This window comes from Scyliorhinus torazame, chromosome 24, assembly GCF_047496885.1.
Source record: "Scyliorhinus torazame isolate Kashiwa2021f chromosome 24, sScyTor2.1, whole genome shotgun sequence".
Taxonomy (NCBI): Eukaryota; Metazoa; Chordata; class Chondrichthyes; order Carcharhiniformes; family Scyliorhinidae; genus Scyliorhinus; species Scyliorhinus torazame.
Genome location: NC_092730.1, coordinates 18,337,053 through 18,352,502, shown reverse-complemented (window position 1 = coordinate 18,352,502; position 15,450 = coordinate 18,337,053). Strand labels below are relative to the sequence as shown.

At 56.3% G+C, this 15,450-nt stretch overlaps 2 protein-coding genes across 2 annotated transcripts in view; one reads left to right on the top strand and one right to left on the bottom strand.

Annotated features, from left to right (window-relative positions):
* Nucleotides 1-15,450, bottom strand: part of LOC140400210 (neurexin-2-like) — a 2,085,493-nt gene that overhangs the window by 1,888,150 nt on the left and 181,893 nt on the right. The gene's annotated exons all lie outside the window — the stretch shown is intronic.
* The window catches only part of LOC140399948 (acidic fibroblast growth factor intracellular-binding protein-like), a 28,673-nt gene that overhangs the window by 2,463 nt on the left and 10,760 nt on the right, over nt 1-15,450 (top strand). The window contains 5 exon segments of the mRNA XM_072489436.1: nt 1,939-2,029; nt 2,031-2,066; nt 6,435-6,535; nt 11,814-11,947; nt 13,806-13,914. Coding sequence (XP_072345537.1) covers nt 1,939-2,029; nt 2,031-2,066; nt 6,435-6,535; nt 11,814-11,947; nt 13,806-13,914 — 471 coding nt within the window.

Here is a 15,450-nt window from a genome sequence, read left to right as displayed (position 1 = left end):
ACTCTGTATCTAACCCCGTGCTGTCCCTGTCCTGGGAGTGTTTGATGGGGACAGTGTAGAGGGAGCTTTACTCTGTATCTAACCCCGTGCTGTACCTGCCCTGGGAGTGTTTGATGGGGGACAGTTCAGAGGGAGCTTTACTCTGTATCTAACCCCGTGCTGTACCTGTCCTGGGAGTGTTTGATGGGGACAGTGTCGAGGGAGCTTTACTCTGTATCTAACCCCGTGCTGTACCTGTCCTGGGAGTGTTTGATGGGGACAGTGTAGAGGGAGCTTTACTCTGTATCTAACCCCGTGCTGTACCTGTCCTGGGAGTGTTTGATGGGGACAGTGTAGAGGGAGCTTTACTCTGTATCTAACCCCGTGCTGTACCTGTCCTGGGAGTGTTTGATGGGGACAGTGTAGAGGGAGCTTTACTCTGTGTCTAACCCAGTGCTGTACCTGTCCTGGGAGTGTTTGATGGGGACAGTGTAGAGGGAGCTTTACTCTGTATCTAACCCCGTGCTGTACCTGTCCTGGGCATGTTTGATGGGGACAATGTAGAGGGAGCTTTACTCTGTATCGAACCCCATGCTGTACCTGTCCTGGGAGTGTTTGATGAGGACAGTGTAGAGGGAGCTTTACTCTGTATCTAACCCCGTCCTGTACCTGTCCTGGGAGTGTTTGATGGGGACAGTGTAGAGGGAGCTTTACTCTGTTTCTAATCCCGTGCCGTACCTGTCCTGGGAGTGTTTGATGGGGCACACTGTAGAGGGAGCTTTACTCTGTATCTAACCCCGTGCTGTACCTGTCCTGGGAGTGTTTGATGGGGACAGTGTAGAGGGAGCTTTACTCTGTATCTAACCCCGTGCTGTACCTGCCCTGGGAGTGTTTGATGGGGACAGTGTAGAGGGAGCTTTACTCTGTATCTAACCCACTGCTGTACCTGCCCTGGGAGTGTTTGATGGGGACAGTGTAGAGGGAGCTTTACTCTGTATCTTACCCCGTGATGTACCTGCCCTGTGAGTGTTTGATGGGGACAGTGTAGAGGGAGCTTTACTCTGTATCTAACCCCGTGCTATACCTGTGCTGGGAGTGTTTGATGGGGGTAGTGTAAAGGGTGCTTTACTCTGTATCTAACCCCGTGCTGTTCCTGTCCTGGGAGTGTTTGATGGGGACAGTGTGGAGGGAGCTTTACTCTGTATCTAACCCCATGCTGTACCTGTCCTGGGAGTGTTTGATGGGGACAGTGTAGAGGGAGCATTACTCTGTATCTAACCCAGTGCTGTACCTGTCCTGGGAGTGTTTGATGGGGACAGTGTAGAGGGAGCTTTACTCTGTATCTAACCCCGTGCTGTACCTGTCCTGGGAGTGTTTGATGGGGACAGTGTAGAGGGAGCTTTACGCTGTATCTAACCCCGTGCTGTACCTGTCCTGGGAGTGTTTGATGGGGACGGTGTAGAGGGAGCTTTACCCTGTATCTAACCCCGTGCTGTACCTGTGCTGGGAGTGTTTGATGGGGACAGTGTAGAGGGAGCTTTACTCTGTATCTAACCCCGTGCTGTACCTGTCCTGGGAGTGTTTGATGGGGACAGTGTAGAGGGAGCTTTACTCTGTATCTAACCCCGTGCTGTACCTGTGCTGGGAGTGTTTGATGGGGACAGTGTAGAGGGAGCTTTACTCTGTATCTAACCCTGTGCTGTACCTGTCCTGGGAGTGTTTGATGGGGACAGTGTAGAGGGAGCTTTACTCTGTATCTAACCCCGTGCTGTACCTGTGCTGGGAGTGTTTGATGGGGACAGTGTAGAGGGAGCTTTACTCTGTATCTAACAGCGTGCTGTACCTGTCCTGGGAGTGTTTGATGGGGACAGTGTAGATGGAGCTTTAAGCTGTATCTAACCCCGTGCTGGAAGTATCTTGGCGTAAATGAGAAGAATTGAAATACTTTTCCTTTGGCAGGTACTATACATTTGATGAGCCGTTTGTGCGAGAGGTTCTGGGCAAGAAACTGTCAAAGGGGACGAAGAAAGACCTGGATGATGTCAGCGCGGAAAACGACAATCACGCTGAAGAGCTGTCGGAGACAGGTAGGGGGCAGTCACAGCTCCGCGGTGGAAGCCAGAACGCACCTCAATTGTGCATTCGTATCCGAGGAGCAAAACGTCAATGTGATCGGAGTTCCTTCCACCTTGTGCATGTTCCAGGCAGTCGCCCTGCTTGGCTCAGTTAGTGACCTGTGTCACCGTGCTGAGCTGGGCCTTGTTGAGGAACCCCTTGCCCTCTTTGAAGATATGTGGATAATTTAAACGCCGAGCCTGGGTTGGGTTAAGTCGCACTTCGCTCACTGGACTCGGGTCCAAACAGGACAACGACAGACCTGAGAGATTATCACTTATCAACGACAGGTTACGTTTGTATCACCATTCCCCAAGACGTTTCACGGGAGGGTTATAAAACGCAGCACCACCCCGAGCCATGTTCGGAGGTATTTAACGGCCGGCGTCAAAATCCTGGTCAGAGGGGTTGGTTCTGAAGAACGAATTAAAGGAGGGGAGGCAGAGGGTGAGGTTTCGGGAGGAAATCCCAAAGCTTAGGGGCACCCCCCCCCCCCCCCCGAGGCACGGGCGCCATGGGCGGCACGGTAGCGCAGCGGTTAGCTCTGCTGCCTCACAGCGCCAGGGACCCGGGTTCGATTCCCGGCTTGTGCCACTGTCTGTGCGGAGTCTGCACGTCCTCCCCGTGTCAGCGTGGGTTTCCTCCGGGTGCTCCGGTTTCCTCCCACAAGTCCCGAAAGACGTGCTTGTTGGGCGAATCGGACATTCTGAATTCTCCCTCCGTGTCCCCGAACAGGCGCCGGAATGTGGCGACGAGGGGATTTTCACAGTAAGTTCATTGCAGCGTTAATGTAAGCCTGCTTGTGACACTACGAAAGATTATTATTATTACAATGATCGATTGATGGAAGTGGCAAATACAGAAGCAGCCAGAGGTGATGGGGCAGAGAGATCCTGGGGGATGGGGGTAAAGAGGTGGGAGAAGATGCACGAGGTCACGGGGGGATTTGCTAACAAGTTGCAGCTCTGCGGAGACGGCTGAGGGGGTGACCTGATAGAGGAATTTAAATTAATGAACGGGGACTCGGCAGGGTCAGCGTTGTGAAGATGTTCCACTCTTTTGGTATCCCAGAACAAGGGAATTCAGGAGAAACAGGGAGTAGGGAGAATGTGGGACTCGCTCCCACGGGGAGTGGGGAGAATGTGGGACTCGCTCCCACAGGGAGTTGGGGAGAATGTGGGACTCGCTCACACAGGGAGCGGGGGAGAATGTGGGACTCGCTCCCACAGGGAGTTGGGGAGAATGTGGGACTCGCTCACACAGGGAGCGGGGGAGAATGTGGGACTCGCTCCCACAGGGAGTGGGGAGAATGTGGGACTCGCTCCCACAGGGAGTGGGGGAGAATGTGGGACTCGCTCCCACAGGGAGCGGGGAGAATGTGGGACTCGCTCCCACAGGGAGTGGGGGAGAATGTGGGACTCGCTCCCACAGGGAGTGGGGGAGAATGTGGGACTCGCTCCCACGGGGAGTGGGGGAGAATGTGGGACTCGCTCCCACAGGGAGTGGGGGAGAATGTGGGACTCGCTCCCACAGGGAGTGGGGGAGAATGTGGGACTCGCTCCCACAGGTAGTGGGGGAGAATGTGGAACTCGCTCCCACAGGGAGTGGGGGAGAATGTGGAACTCGCTCCCACAGGGAGTGGGGGAGAATGTGGAATTCGCTCCCACAGGGAGTGGGGAGAATGTGGGACTCGCTCCCACAGGGAGTGGGGAGAATGTGGGACTTGCTCCCACAGGGAATGGGGGAGAATGTGGAATTCGCTCCCACAGGGAGTGGGGAGAATGTGGGACTCGCTCCCACAGGGAGTGAGGGAGAATGTGGAACTCGCTCCCACAGGGAGTGGGGAGAATATGGGACTCGCTCCCACAGGGAGTGGGGGAGAATGTGGGACTCGCTCCCACAGGGAGTGGGGGAGAATGTGGGACTCGCTCCCACAGGGAGTTGGGGAGAATGTGGGACTCGCTCACACAGGGAGCGGGGGAGAATGTGGGACTCGCTCCCACAGGGAGTTGGGGAGAATGTGGGACTCGCTCACACAGGGAGCGGGGGAGAATGTGGGACTCGCTCCCACAGGGAGTGGGGAGAATGTGGGACTCGCTCCCACAGGGAGTGGGGGAGAATGTGGGACTCGCTCCCACAGGGAGTGGGGAGAATGTGGGACTCGCTCCCACAGGGAGTGGGGAGAATGTGGGACTCGCTCCCACAGGGAGTGGGGGAGAATGTGGGACTCGCTCCCACAGGGAGTGGGGAGAATGTGGGACTCGCTCCCACAGGGAGTGGGGGAGAATGTGGGACTCGCTCCCACAGGGAGTGGGGGAGAATGTGGGACTCGCTCCCACAGGTAGTGGGGGAGAATGTGGAACTCGCTCCCACAGGGAGTGGGGGAGAATGTGGAACTCGCTCCCACAGGGAGTGGGGGAGAATGTGGAATTCGCTCCCACAGGGAGTGGGGAGAATGTGGGACTCGCTCCCACAGGGAGTGGGGAGAATGTGGGACTTGCTCCCACAGGGAATGGGGGAGAATGTGGAATTCGCTCCCACAGGGAGTGGGGAGAATGTGGGACTCGCTCCCACAGGGAGTGAGGGAGAATGTGGAACTCGCTCCCACAGGGAGTGGGGAGAATATGGGACTCGCTCCCACAGGGAGTGGGGGAGAATGTGGGACTCGCTCCCACAGGGAGTGGGGGAGAATGTGGGACTCGCTCCCACAGGGAGTTGGGGAGAATGTGGGACTCGCTCACACAGGGAGCGGGGGAGAATGTGGGACTCGCTCCCACAGGGAGTTGGGGAGAATGTGGGACTCGCTCACACAGGGAGCGGGGGAGAATGTGGGACTCGCTCCCACAGGGAGTGGGGAGAATGTGGGACTCGCTCCCACAGGGAGCGGGGGAGAATGTGGGACTCGCTCCCACAGGGAGTGGGGAGAATGTGGGACTCGCTCCCACAGGGAGTGGGGGAGAATGTGGGACTCGCTCCCACAGGGAGTGGGGAGAATGTGGGACTCGCTCCCACAGGGAGTGGGGGAGAATGTGGGACTCGCTCCCACAGGGAGTGGGGGAGAATGTGGGACTCGCTCCCACGGGGAGTGGGGGAGAATGTGGGACTCGCTCCCACAGGGAGTGGGGGAGAATGTGGGACTCGCTCCCACAGGTAGTGGGGGAGAATGTGGAACTCGCTCCCACAGGGAGTGGGGGAGAATGTGGAACTCGCTCCCACAGGGAGTGGGGGAGAATGTGGAATTCGCTCCCACAGGGAGTGGGGAGAATGTGGGACTCGCTCCCACAGGAAGTGGGGAGAATGTGGGACTTGCTCCCACAGGGAATGGGGGAGAATGTGGAATTTGCTCCCACAGGGAGTGGGGAGAAATGTGGGACTCGCTCCCACAGGGAGTGGGGAGAATGTGGGACTTGCTCCCACAGGGAATGGGGGAGAATGTGGAATTCGCTCCCACAGGGAGTGGGGAGAATGTGGGACTCGCTCCCACAGGGAGTGAGGGAGAATGTGGAACTCGCTCCCACAGGGAGTGGGGAGAATATGGGACTCGCTCCCACAGGGAGTGGGGGAGAATGTGGAACTCGCTCCCACAGGGAGTGGGGGAGAATGTGGAATTCGCTCCCACAGGGAGTGGGGAGAATGTGGGACTCGCTCCCACAGGAAGTGGGGAGAATGTGGGACTTGCTCCCACAGGGAATGGGGGAGAATGTGGAATTCGCTCCCACAGGGAGTGGGGAGAATGTGGGACTCGCTCCCACAGGGAGTGGGGAGAATGTGGGACTTGCTCCCACAGGGAATGGGGGAGAATGTGGAATTCGCTCCCACAGGGAGTGGGGAGAATGTGGGACTCGCTCCCACAGGGAGTGAGGGAGAATGTGGAACTCGCTCCCACAGGGAGTGGGGAGAATATGGGACTCGCTCCAACAGGGAGTGGGGGAGAATGTGGGACTCGCTCCCAATGGGAATCCTCGAGGTGAATAGTGTTGACACAATGATCGGGGAGGAAGCTGGATAAACGTGCGAGGGAGAGAGGATATGGAGATGAGAGTGAGATGAAGAGGTGCGTGTGGAGCGGATGGGCCGAATGGCTTGTTTCTGTTGATGTAATATTCTGTGTAACATTCTGTGCAGACATGGAGCCTTGGAAGCTGTAACAGGACAGGCCGGTATTGAGGTAGTCCCATGCTGGGGAATGCCGTTTGGGGGGGGGGGAATGGCAGTTGGGTGAAGTTGCCGAGGGTGGGAACAGATCGACAGTGTGTTGAGGTGCGTGTTTAATCTTGGTACTGTTACAGGGCGGGTCATCATTTTTCCTCTCTCTCTCCCTCTCTTCCTCTCTCTCCCAGTTCGACAATTTCAAACGCGTGTTTAAGGTGGTCGAGGAGATGAAAGGGCCACTGGTGGAGAACATCCAGCAGAACTTCCTACTTTCGGACAGGCTGGCCGGGTAAAACACCTCTTCCCTCCTTGACACAGCAGGAGACGTTTTATTTTAACGTATTCTATTCCAAACATATTCAAAAATCTAAATAATCTGGGGAGCGTTCTCCTCATGTCACAATTTTACAGTCTGTTTAAGTTTTCCCCCTTTTACCCCCACCACCCTCCACCTGCTAACGATGAACAATTCCTCGAATATGGTCGCGAACAATCCGCACCGTGTCTCAAAGCCCTCCGCTGATCCCCTCAATTCAATCTTAATCTTCTTCGGCCCCCGGAGGAAGTCGTACAGGTCCCCCAGCCAGGCCGTCACCCCCGGTGGCAATGCTGACCGCCGTTCCAGCAAGATTCTTCGTCGCCGGGCAACCAGAGAGGCGAAGGCCACGACATCGGCCTCCCTCCCCTCCATCAGCTCCGGCCTTTCCGATACCCCCAAAAATCGCCGCCGTAGGGTCCGACCCGGCCTCTACCCGCACAACCTTCGCTAACGTCACGAACACTCCGCCCAGAATTTCTCCAGCTTCTCGCGGCCCCCACAACATACGTCCTTGGTTTGCTGGCCTCCGCTCGCACTTCTCACACTCATCCCCGCCCGAGTCATGTGCACCCTCACCTTAAACTGTAACGGACTCATCCTCGCAGACGCGGATGTCGAATTCACCCTACCCATCGCCTTGCTCCACACTCCCCAACCTATCTCTCCCGCCCCCTTCCTCCTCCCATTTCTCCTTGATTCAGGAGGAGAGGTTGCCGGTGCTGGGGACATGATACCTGTGCTGTTGCTGTGTCCCGAGGAGACGCCCGACATTGCGAGAGGGAGGTTTCCCCTCCTGGGCTCTGCCTTCAAAACAATTTGCTTGAACTCAAGCACACACTGATGGCGGAGACTCCCGCGCTCGTTCCGCAGAATCCCTACAGCGCAGGAGAAGGCTATTCGGCCCATCGCGTCCGCACCGGCCCTCTGAAAGACACCCTGCCTAGGCCCGCTCCCCCACACCCTATCCCCGTAACTCCACCTAACCTGCACATCTTTGGACGTCACGTGGCTGATGGAGAATCTCTCCAGCTCTTATCGGCTGCCAGTGGAGTGAGCCGGATGAATTTTGCGGGTTATGAACGCACCTTTCTTGGACGTCAAGTGAGGGATGGGTCTCGAACCGGGAGTTCCTGGCTCAGCAGAGGGAGGGGCGCAAACTTCACACTGCCACAAAGCCCTCCCATCAAATATCATACATCCCAGTCCAAGAACAGGAGTGAGGGCTCTATCAGATAAATGCAGATGAGTCCCCACTGGCTACCAGCAGTTATAGCTCTCAAACCCGCCACCTTTACTGTCCAGAAGGACGAGGGCAGCAGCAGACGCACGGGGAACACCACCGCCTGCAAGCTCCCCCCCCCCGCTCCGAGCCGCTCGCCATCCCGACTTGGAAATATATCGGCCGTTCCTTCACTGTGGCCGGGGTCAAAATCCTGGGAACTCACTCCCTAACAGCACTGTGGGTGTACCTACACCACACGGGGACTGCTGCGGGTTCAAGATGGCGGCTCACCCACCACCTTCTCGAGGGGCAACTAGGGATGGGCAATAGATATTGGTCACACAGGAGAGGGAGTGTACCTGGAGATGGTTGACAGGACAAGGGGCGGGAGAGGGGAAAGTTGGCAATGTATTGGGGTCTTGGCCCATGCGATTTTCATGCGGGGTCTTGTATCCAGCTACGCACTCGTGCTAAATATAGGTCAAAGACCCCTAGGCTGCAGCCCAAAGCTGCTCTATCGAGACTGTTTTTTTACTCAAATGAGATTGTGCTAGTACGTTAAGGTAGTTCAATATCACAGACTGGGCCTCCAGTCTATCGTCTTGTTTCCAGTGTGGGCCCTGGTTGCAGGTTCTTTTAGCCTCGCCATGTATGGCGAGAGGGATCCCTCAGCCTCAGCACAAGCGCCCTCGGATTTGCCAGCGGAGCACTAACAGCAGGATAGTTTTATTCTCAGCAGTTTAGAAGAATGAGAGGCGATCTCATTGAGACCGCCCGGATTCTGAAGGGATTTTGGATCGGGTGGAGGCTGAGAGATTGTTCCCCGGTGGTCAGGGAATCTAAAACGGGGCGGGAGGGAGCAAAGTCTCAGGATAAGGGGGCCGATCATTTCACTCGGGGAAGAAGTCGGCCATTTTGGGGACCGAGGTGAGGAGGACTTTCTTCACCCGGGGAAGAAGTCGGCCATTTTGGGGACCGAGGTGAGGAGGACTTTCTTCACCCGGGGAAGAAGTCGGCCATTTTGGGGACCGAGGTGAGGAGGACTTTCTTCACCCGGGGAAGAAGTCGGCCATTTTGGGGACCGAGCTGAGGAGAAATGTTTTAACTCGGGGAAGGAGTCGGCCATTTTGGGGAACAAGATGAGAAATGTCTTCACTCGGGGAAGGAGTCGGCCATTTTGGGGACCGAAATGAGAAATGTCTTCACTCGGGGAAGGAGTCGGCCATTTTGGGAACCGAGATGAGGAGAAATTTCTTCACTCGGAAAGAGTCGGCAATTTTGGGGACTGAGATGAAGAGAAATTTCTTCACTCGGGGAAGGAGTCGTCCATTTTGGGCCTGAGATGATGAGAAATGTCTTCACTTGCCGAAGGGGTCGGCCATTTTGGGGACCGAGATGAGGAGAAATTTCTTCACTCGGGGAAGGAGTCGGCCATTTTGGGGAACAAGATGAGAAATGTCTTCACTCGGGGAAGGAGTCGGCCATTTTGGGGACCAAAATGAGAAATGTCTTCACTCGGGGAAGGAGTCGGCCATTTTGGGAACCGAGATGAGGAGAAATTTCTTCACTCGGAAAGAGTCGGCAATTTTGGGGACTGAGATGATGAGAAATGTCTTCACTTGCCGAAGGAGTCGGCCATTTTGGGACTGAGACGATGAGAAATGTCTTCACTTGCCGAAGGGGTCGGCCATTTTGGGGGACCGAGATGAGGAGAAATTTCTTCACTCGGGGAAGGAGTCGGCAATTTAAGGACCGAGATGAGGAGAAATGTTTTCACTCGGGGAAGGAGTCGGCCATTTTGGAGCTGAGCTGATGAGAAATTTCTTCTCTAAAGGTTTTGTGAACCTTTGAAATTCTCTCCCCAGGGGGTTGTGGGTTCTCCATCTCTGAATATATTTAAGGCTGTGGGAGAGACAGGTTTTTGGTCTCTCGGGGGATTATGGGATATAGAGAGCGAGCGATAAAATGGAGCCAGTCACATTGGGCTTTAGCAGTGTCTCCTTGGAGTGTGCTGTGTGAAGCGAATGTCTGTACCGCTGCCAGCCCACGCTCCCCCGCTGCTGCTTCCTCCAGAAGCGAGACTCACCTGCGTGTTTTAATTGGTCTGCTCTCACCTTCCCCCCCCCCCCCAACCCCCTCAAATTCAAAGAGAGCACATCTGGCCCACAGCTGCGTCGAGCCATCTCCCTCCACCCTCCCCCCGGCCAGATGTGGATGGAACCTGCCCACATCTCCTCCACTGCAGTCGCTCACTATTCTTGGATCTTTCTGGGCAGCAATGTTACCCAACCCTTGCCAAGCGCCTCCCACCTTTTCCCCGTCCTGTCAACTTTTTATTTTTCGGTTCGTCCATGGGGCTGTGGTCGCGCTTGTCGCCCAACCCGAATCGCCCCCTTGAACCCAACGCTAATTGCCCCCTTAAACCGAGTGTCTCGCTCGGGGCCCATCTCAGAGGGGGGAAGTTAAGAGTTGGCCACATTGCCGCGTGTGTGTGTGGGGGGGGGGGGGGGGGGGGGGGGGGGGGGGGGTCTGGAGTCACATGTAGGCCAGACGGCAGATTTCCCTTTCCCCTAAAGGGGACATTAGTGAACGAGATTACAGTGAAACAGTGGGTTTCAAGGCCACCTTTCGACTTTTAATTCCAGATTTGTATTGAATTCACGTTTCACCGTCTGTGGGATTCGAACCAGCGGCCCCTGAGCATTACCCTGGATTTCTAGTCCAGTGACTATGCCACCGCCACCTTCTACCTCACCCCCACACCCCCGCAGCTTCAGCAACGAGCGCGAGGAGCCCCCCCCCCCCCCCTGCCCCGGACCATTGTCACCGAGATTGAGACCCCCTCCGCTGCGTCCTCCCACCCTCCCTCCCAAACCGGCGCCCGCCTCACCATCTGATCCAGCATCCCTCTCTCAGTTATCCCCATGCCCTCTCCGAGCTCACCGTATCCACCAGAACTATCCCTCTCCCCGCCACGAACCCTCCCCTGAGCCCTTTGAAACGGAGAGGACCACCCAACTTTACAAGAACGTTGCCCCGGGCTGGCGACGTCCCGCGTCGAGGAAAGGTCGGATGGGCCGGGGATGCTTGCTTTGGGGCAGAGCAGGCTAAGAGGGGGGGGTGGCAGAAAGCGCCCGTTTCCCTGAGCAGAGAGGCCCAGGATCCGTGTGAGCATAGATTTGGGGAAATTGGTTGGAAGGATTCGCGGGGAGTCGTTACCCAAAGGGCGGTGGGGATCGGCAACGCACCAGGGTGATAGAGGCAGAGGAAGTTCCACTCAAACTACCCAAACCCGACAGGACTAGGAACCAGGAGCTGGAATGCGGAACTCGGCTGGATGGCACTTTCTGGGCCAGCACGGGCGGGAAGGGCTGAATGGCCTGTTCCCGTGCTCAGTTAGGGCGGCACGGCGGCACAGCGGTTAGCACTGCTGCCTCACAGCACCAGTGACCTGTGTTCGATTCCCGGCTTGGGTCACTGTCTGTGCGGAGTCCTGCACGTCCTCCCCGTGTGTGTGCGTGGGTTTCCTCCGGGTGCTCCGGTTTCCTCCCACAGTCCAAAGACCTGCAGGTTAGGTGGGGTTACAGGGGAGTAGGCAGACTCGATGGGCTGAATGGCCTCCTTCGGCACTGTAGGAATTGTGTGGGTTCTATGGAATAGTCAGTGTTTTCCCTCGGGGCCTCCAGCCTCACTGGCGTTCTGAAAGGCCCCCTCTCCTCTCCTCGGTTACTGTCCTTGCCCTTTGCGAAACTGCCATCGTTAACCCGCTGCCCGCGCCCACGCTTGCAATCCCATTGGGCATGGCATGTTGGCGCAGGGAGGAATCCGCCGGCCGCCCCCCCCCCCCCCCCCCCCCCCCCCCCCCCCCCCCCCCCCCCGAGACATCTGAGGGGGTAGGAGCTGGGGAGCGACCTTGGGCCTGCCTGCTCGAGGTGTTTGGTCGGTGTGGGGAGTGGTGGAGGGGTTGGAGTGGTTACAGTCCTTGTTTAGTTTCTTTTCACAGTGTTTTTACCCCCCCCCTCGCAGTGATTACGCGGCCATCGTCTTTTTCGCCAACAACCGGTTTGAGACCGGCAAGAAGAAGCTGCACTACCTGACCTTCGAGGACTTTGCGAGCTGCGCCGAGCAGCTGATTCACAACTGGACGCTCGGAGCTGTGGGTGAGTGCGGGCGCCCCTGACCTGGGACAGCGGGCAAGGGCGGGGGCCGTACCTCGGGCACCGTTTATCATCTCGGTGCTGGCAGCCGTCCGCAGGGTAGGGAATCGAGTGTGCGGGTGGGCGGTTCGGGGGGGGGGCTTCGGTCCTCCTGACAGTACCTTCCACGCCCGGGTGTATCTGCATGTGAACAGGAGGAGGCCATTCGAGCCTGCCCGCCACTCAGTCAGATCAGTGCAGCTCTCCCTCATTACTGACCCACAGCCTCCACTGCACTCCACAGGAGAGTGTCCCAGAGACCCGCCACCCTCTGAGAAAATACACTTCTCCTCATCTCCATCTTAACTGGGAGACCCATTATTTTTGAACTGTGTTCCCCCAGTTCTAGTCTTAGTGCAGCACTCCCTCAGTACTGACCCACTGACAGTGCGGCACTCCCTCAGTACTGACCCTCAGACAGTGCAGCACTCCCTCAGTACTGACCCTCTGACAGTGCAGCACTCCCTCAGTACTGACTCTCTGACAGTGCAGCACTCCCTCAGTACTGACCCTCTGACAGTGCAGCACTCCCTCAGTACTGACCCTCTGACTGTGTAGCACCACCTCAGTACTGACCCACTGACAGTGCAGCACTCCCTCAGTATTGACCCTCTGACAGTGCGGTACTCCCTCAGTACTGACCCTCTGACAGTGCAGCACTCCCTCAGTACTGACCCTCTGACAGTCCGGCACTCCCTCAGTACTGACCCTCTGACAGTGCAGCACTCCCTCAGTACTGACCCTCTGACAGTGCAGCACTCCCTCAGTACTGACCCTCTGACAGTGCGGCACTCCCTGAGTACTGACCCTCTGACAGTGCAGCACTCCCTCAGTACTGACCCTCTGACAGTGCAGCACTCCCTCAGTACTGACCCTCTGACAGTGCAGCACTCCCTCAGTACTGACCCTCTGACAGTGCGGCACTCCCTGAGTACTGACCCTCTGACAGTGCAGCACTCCCTCAGTACTGACCCTCTGACAGTGCGGCACTCCCTCAGTACTGACCCTCTGACAGTGCAGCACTCCCTCAGTACTGACCCTCTGACAGTCCGGCACTCCCTCAGTCCTGACCAGAGAATCCCTCCAGTGCAGAAGGAGTCCATTCGGCCCATCGAGTCTGCACCCACCCTCCGAAAGAGCACTCTACCTGGGCGCACTCTCCGCCCTATCCCCTTAACCCCGCGCATTGGCCAACCCACCTAACCTGCACATCTTTGGACTGTGGGAGGAAACCGGAGCACCCGGAGGAAACCCACACAGACACGGGGAGGACGTGCAGACTCCAGCCAGGCCCTTGGACAGCGCGGCAGTGGGACTGTCGAGCTGGATTATGCGTTCGTGACCCTGGTGTGGGACTCTGACCTGTAACCTCTGACTTCGAGCCGAGAGGACCGAGTGAATGCCACCGACTCACAGCTGTGACCGCGGGTGTTGCTTTCACTCTGCTGCAGAAGCTGAGAAACGCGATGGCTCGGGTTGCGCCCCTTGATTCTACACGTGTTGGCTTCCCACGGACATCAGTCGAAGGCAGTGTGTACAGTAACGGCTCACAGCTTGTCCTATCTGGCAGGGCTGTGTTTTGAAGTTCGGTATGAATAGGGATGACTGACTCCAGTGAGGTACAAATGTGTGCGTCAAAAATTGATTGTGGAAACAAAGATCTGTGTTCAGTCCCGATTAAGCTGGTCCCGGCGTTTTAACCCTGTCACATCGGCCCCTCCCATTGTCCGGGGTGCAGTTTCTCCCACCATGCGCCCCACTCGGAGAGCTGTGCTCTACGCGGGGAGCACGTGCTCACTGGTGCCAATCTCATCCTTTGCAGATTGTATGGTCGATGATATGGATGTTGACCTGGACAGAGAGTTTCTGCAGGACCTGAAAGATCTCAAAGTGCTGATCACCGATAAGGACCTCCTGGACCAACACAAAAGGTAAGAGGGACCGGCACTCTTTAAATATCTCCCCCCTACACTGCCCCTCATCAAACACTCCCAGGACAGGTACGGCACGGGATTAGATACAGAGTAAAGCTCCCTCTACACTGTCCCCATCAAACACTCCCAGGACAGGTACAGCACGGGGTTAGATACAGAGTAAAGCTCCCTCTACACTGTCCCCATCAAACACTCCCAGGACAGGTACAGCACGGGGTTCGATAGAGAGTAAAACTCCCTCTACACTGTCCCCATCAAACACTCCCAGGACAGGTACAGCACGGGGTTAGATACAGAGTAAAGCTCCCTCTACACTGTCCCCATCAAACACTCCCAGGACAGGTACAGCACGGGGTTAGATACAGAGTAAAGCTCCCCCTACACTACCCCTCATCAATCACACCCAGGACAGGTACAGCACGGGATTAGATACAGAGTAAAGCTCCCTCTGTACTGTCCCCATCAAACACTCCCAGGACAGGTACAGCACGGGGTTAGATACAGAGTAAAGCTGCCTCTACACTGTCTCCATCAAACACTCCCAAGACAGGTACAGCACGGGGATAGATACAGAGTAAAGCTCCCTCTGCACTGTCCCCATCAAACACACCCAGGACAGGTACAGCACGGGTTAGATACAGAGTAAAGCTCCCTCTACACTGTCCCCATCAAACACTCCCAGGACAGGTACAGCATGGGGTTAGATACAGAGTAAAGCTCCCTCTACACTGTCCCCATCAAACACTCCCAGGACAGGTACAGCACGGGGTTAGATACAGAGTAAAGCTCCCTCTGCACTGTCCCCTTCAAACACTCCCAGGAGAGGTACAGCACGGAGTTAGATACAGAGTAAAGCTCCCTCTACACTCTCCCCATCAAACACTCCCAGGACAGGTACAGCTCGGGGTTAGATACAGAGTAAAGCTCCCTCTACACTGTCCCCATCAAACATTCCTAGGACAGGTACAGCACGGGGTTAGATACAGAGTAAAGCTCCCTCTACACTGTCCCCGTCAAACACTCCCAGGACAGATACAGCACGGGGTTAGATACAGAGTAAAGCTCCCTCTACACTGTCCCCATCAAACACTCGCAGGACAGGTACAGCATGGGATTAGATACAAAGTAAAGATCCCTCTACACTGTCCCCATCAAACACTCCCAGGACAGGTACAGCACGGGGTTAGATACAGAGTAAAGCTCCCTCTACACTGTCTCCCATCAAACACTCCCAGGACAGGTACAGCACGGAGTTAGATACAGAGTAAAGCTCCCTCTACACTGTCCCCATCAAACACTCCCAGGACAGGTACAGCACAGGGTTAGATACAGAGTAAAGCTCCCTCTACACTGTCCCCATCAAACACTCCCAGGACAGGTACAGCACTGGGTTAGACACAGAGTAAATCTCCCTCTAAACAGTCCCCCATCAAACACTCCCAGGACAGGTACAGCACGGGGTTAGATACAGAGTAAAGCTCCTCTACACTGTCCCCATCAAACACTCCCAGGACAGGTACAGCACGGGGTTAG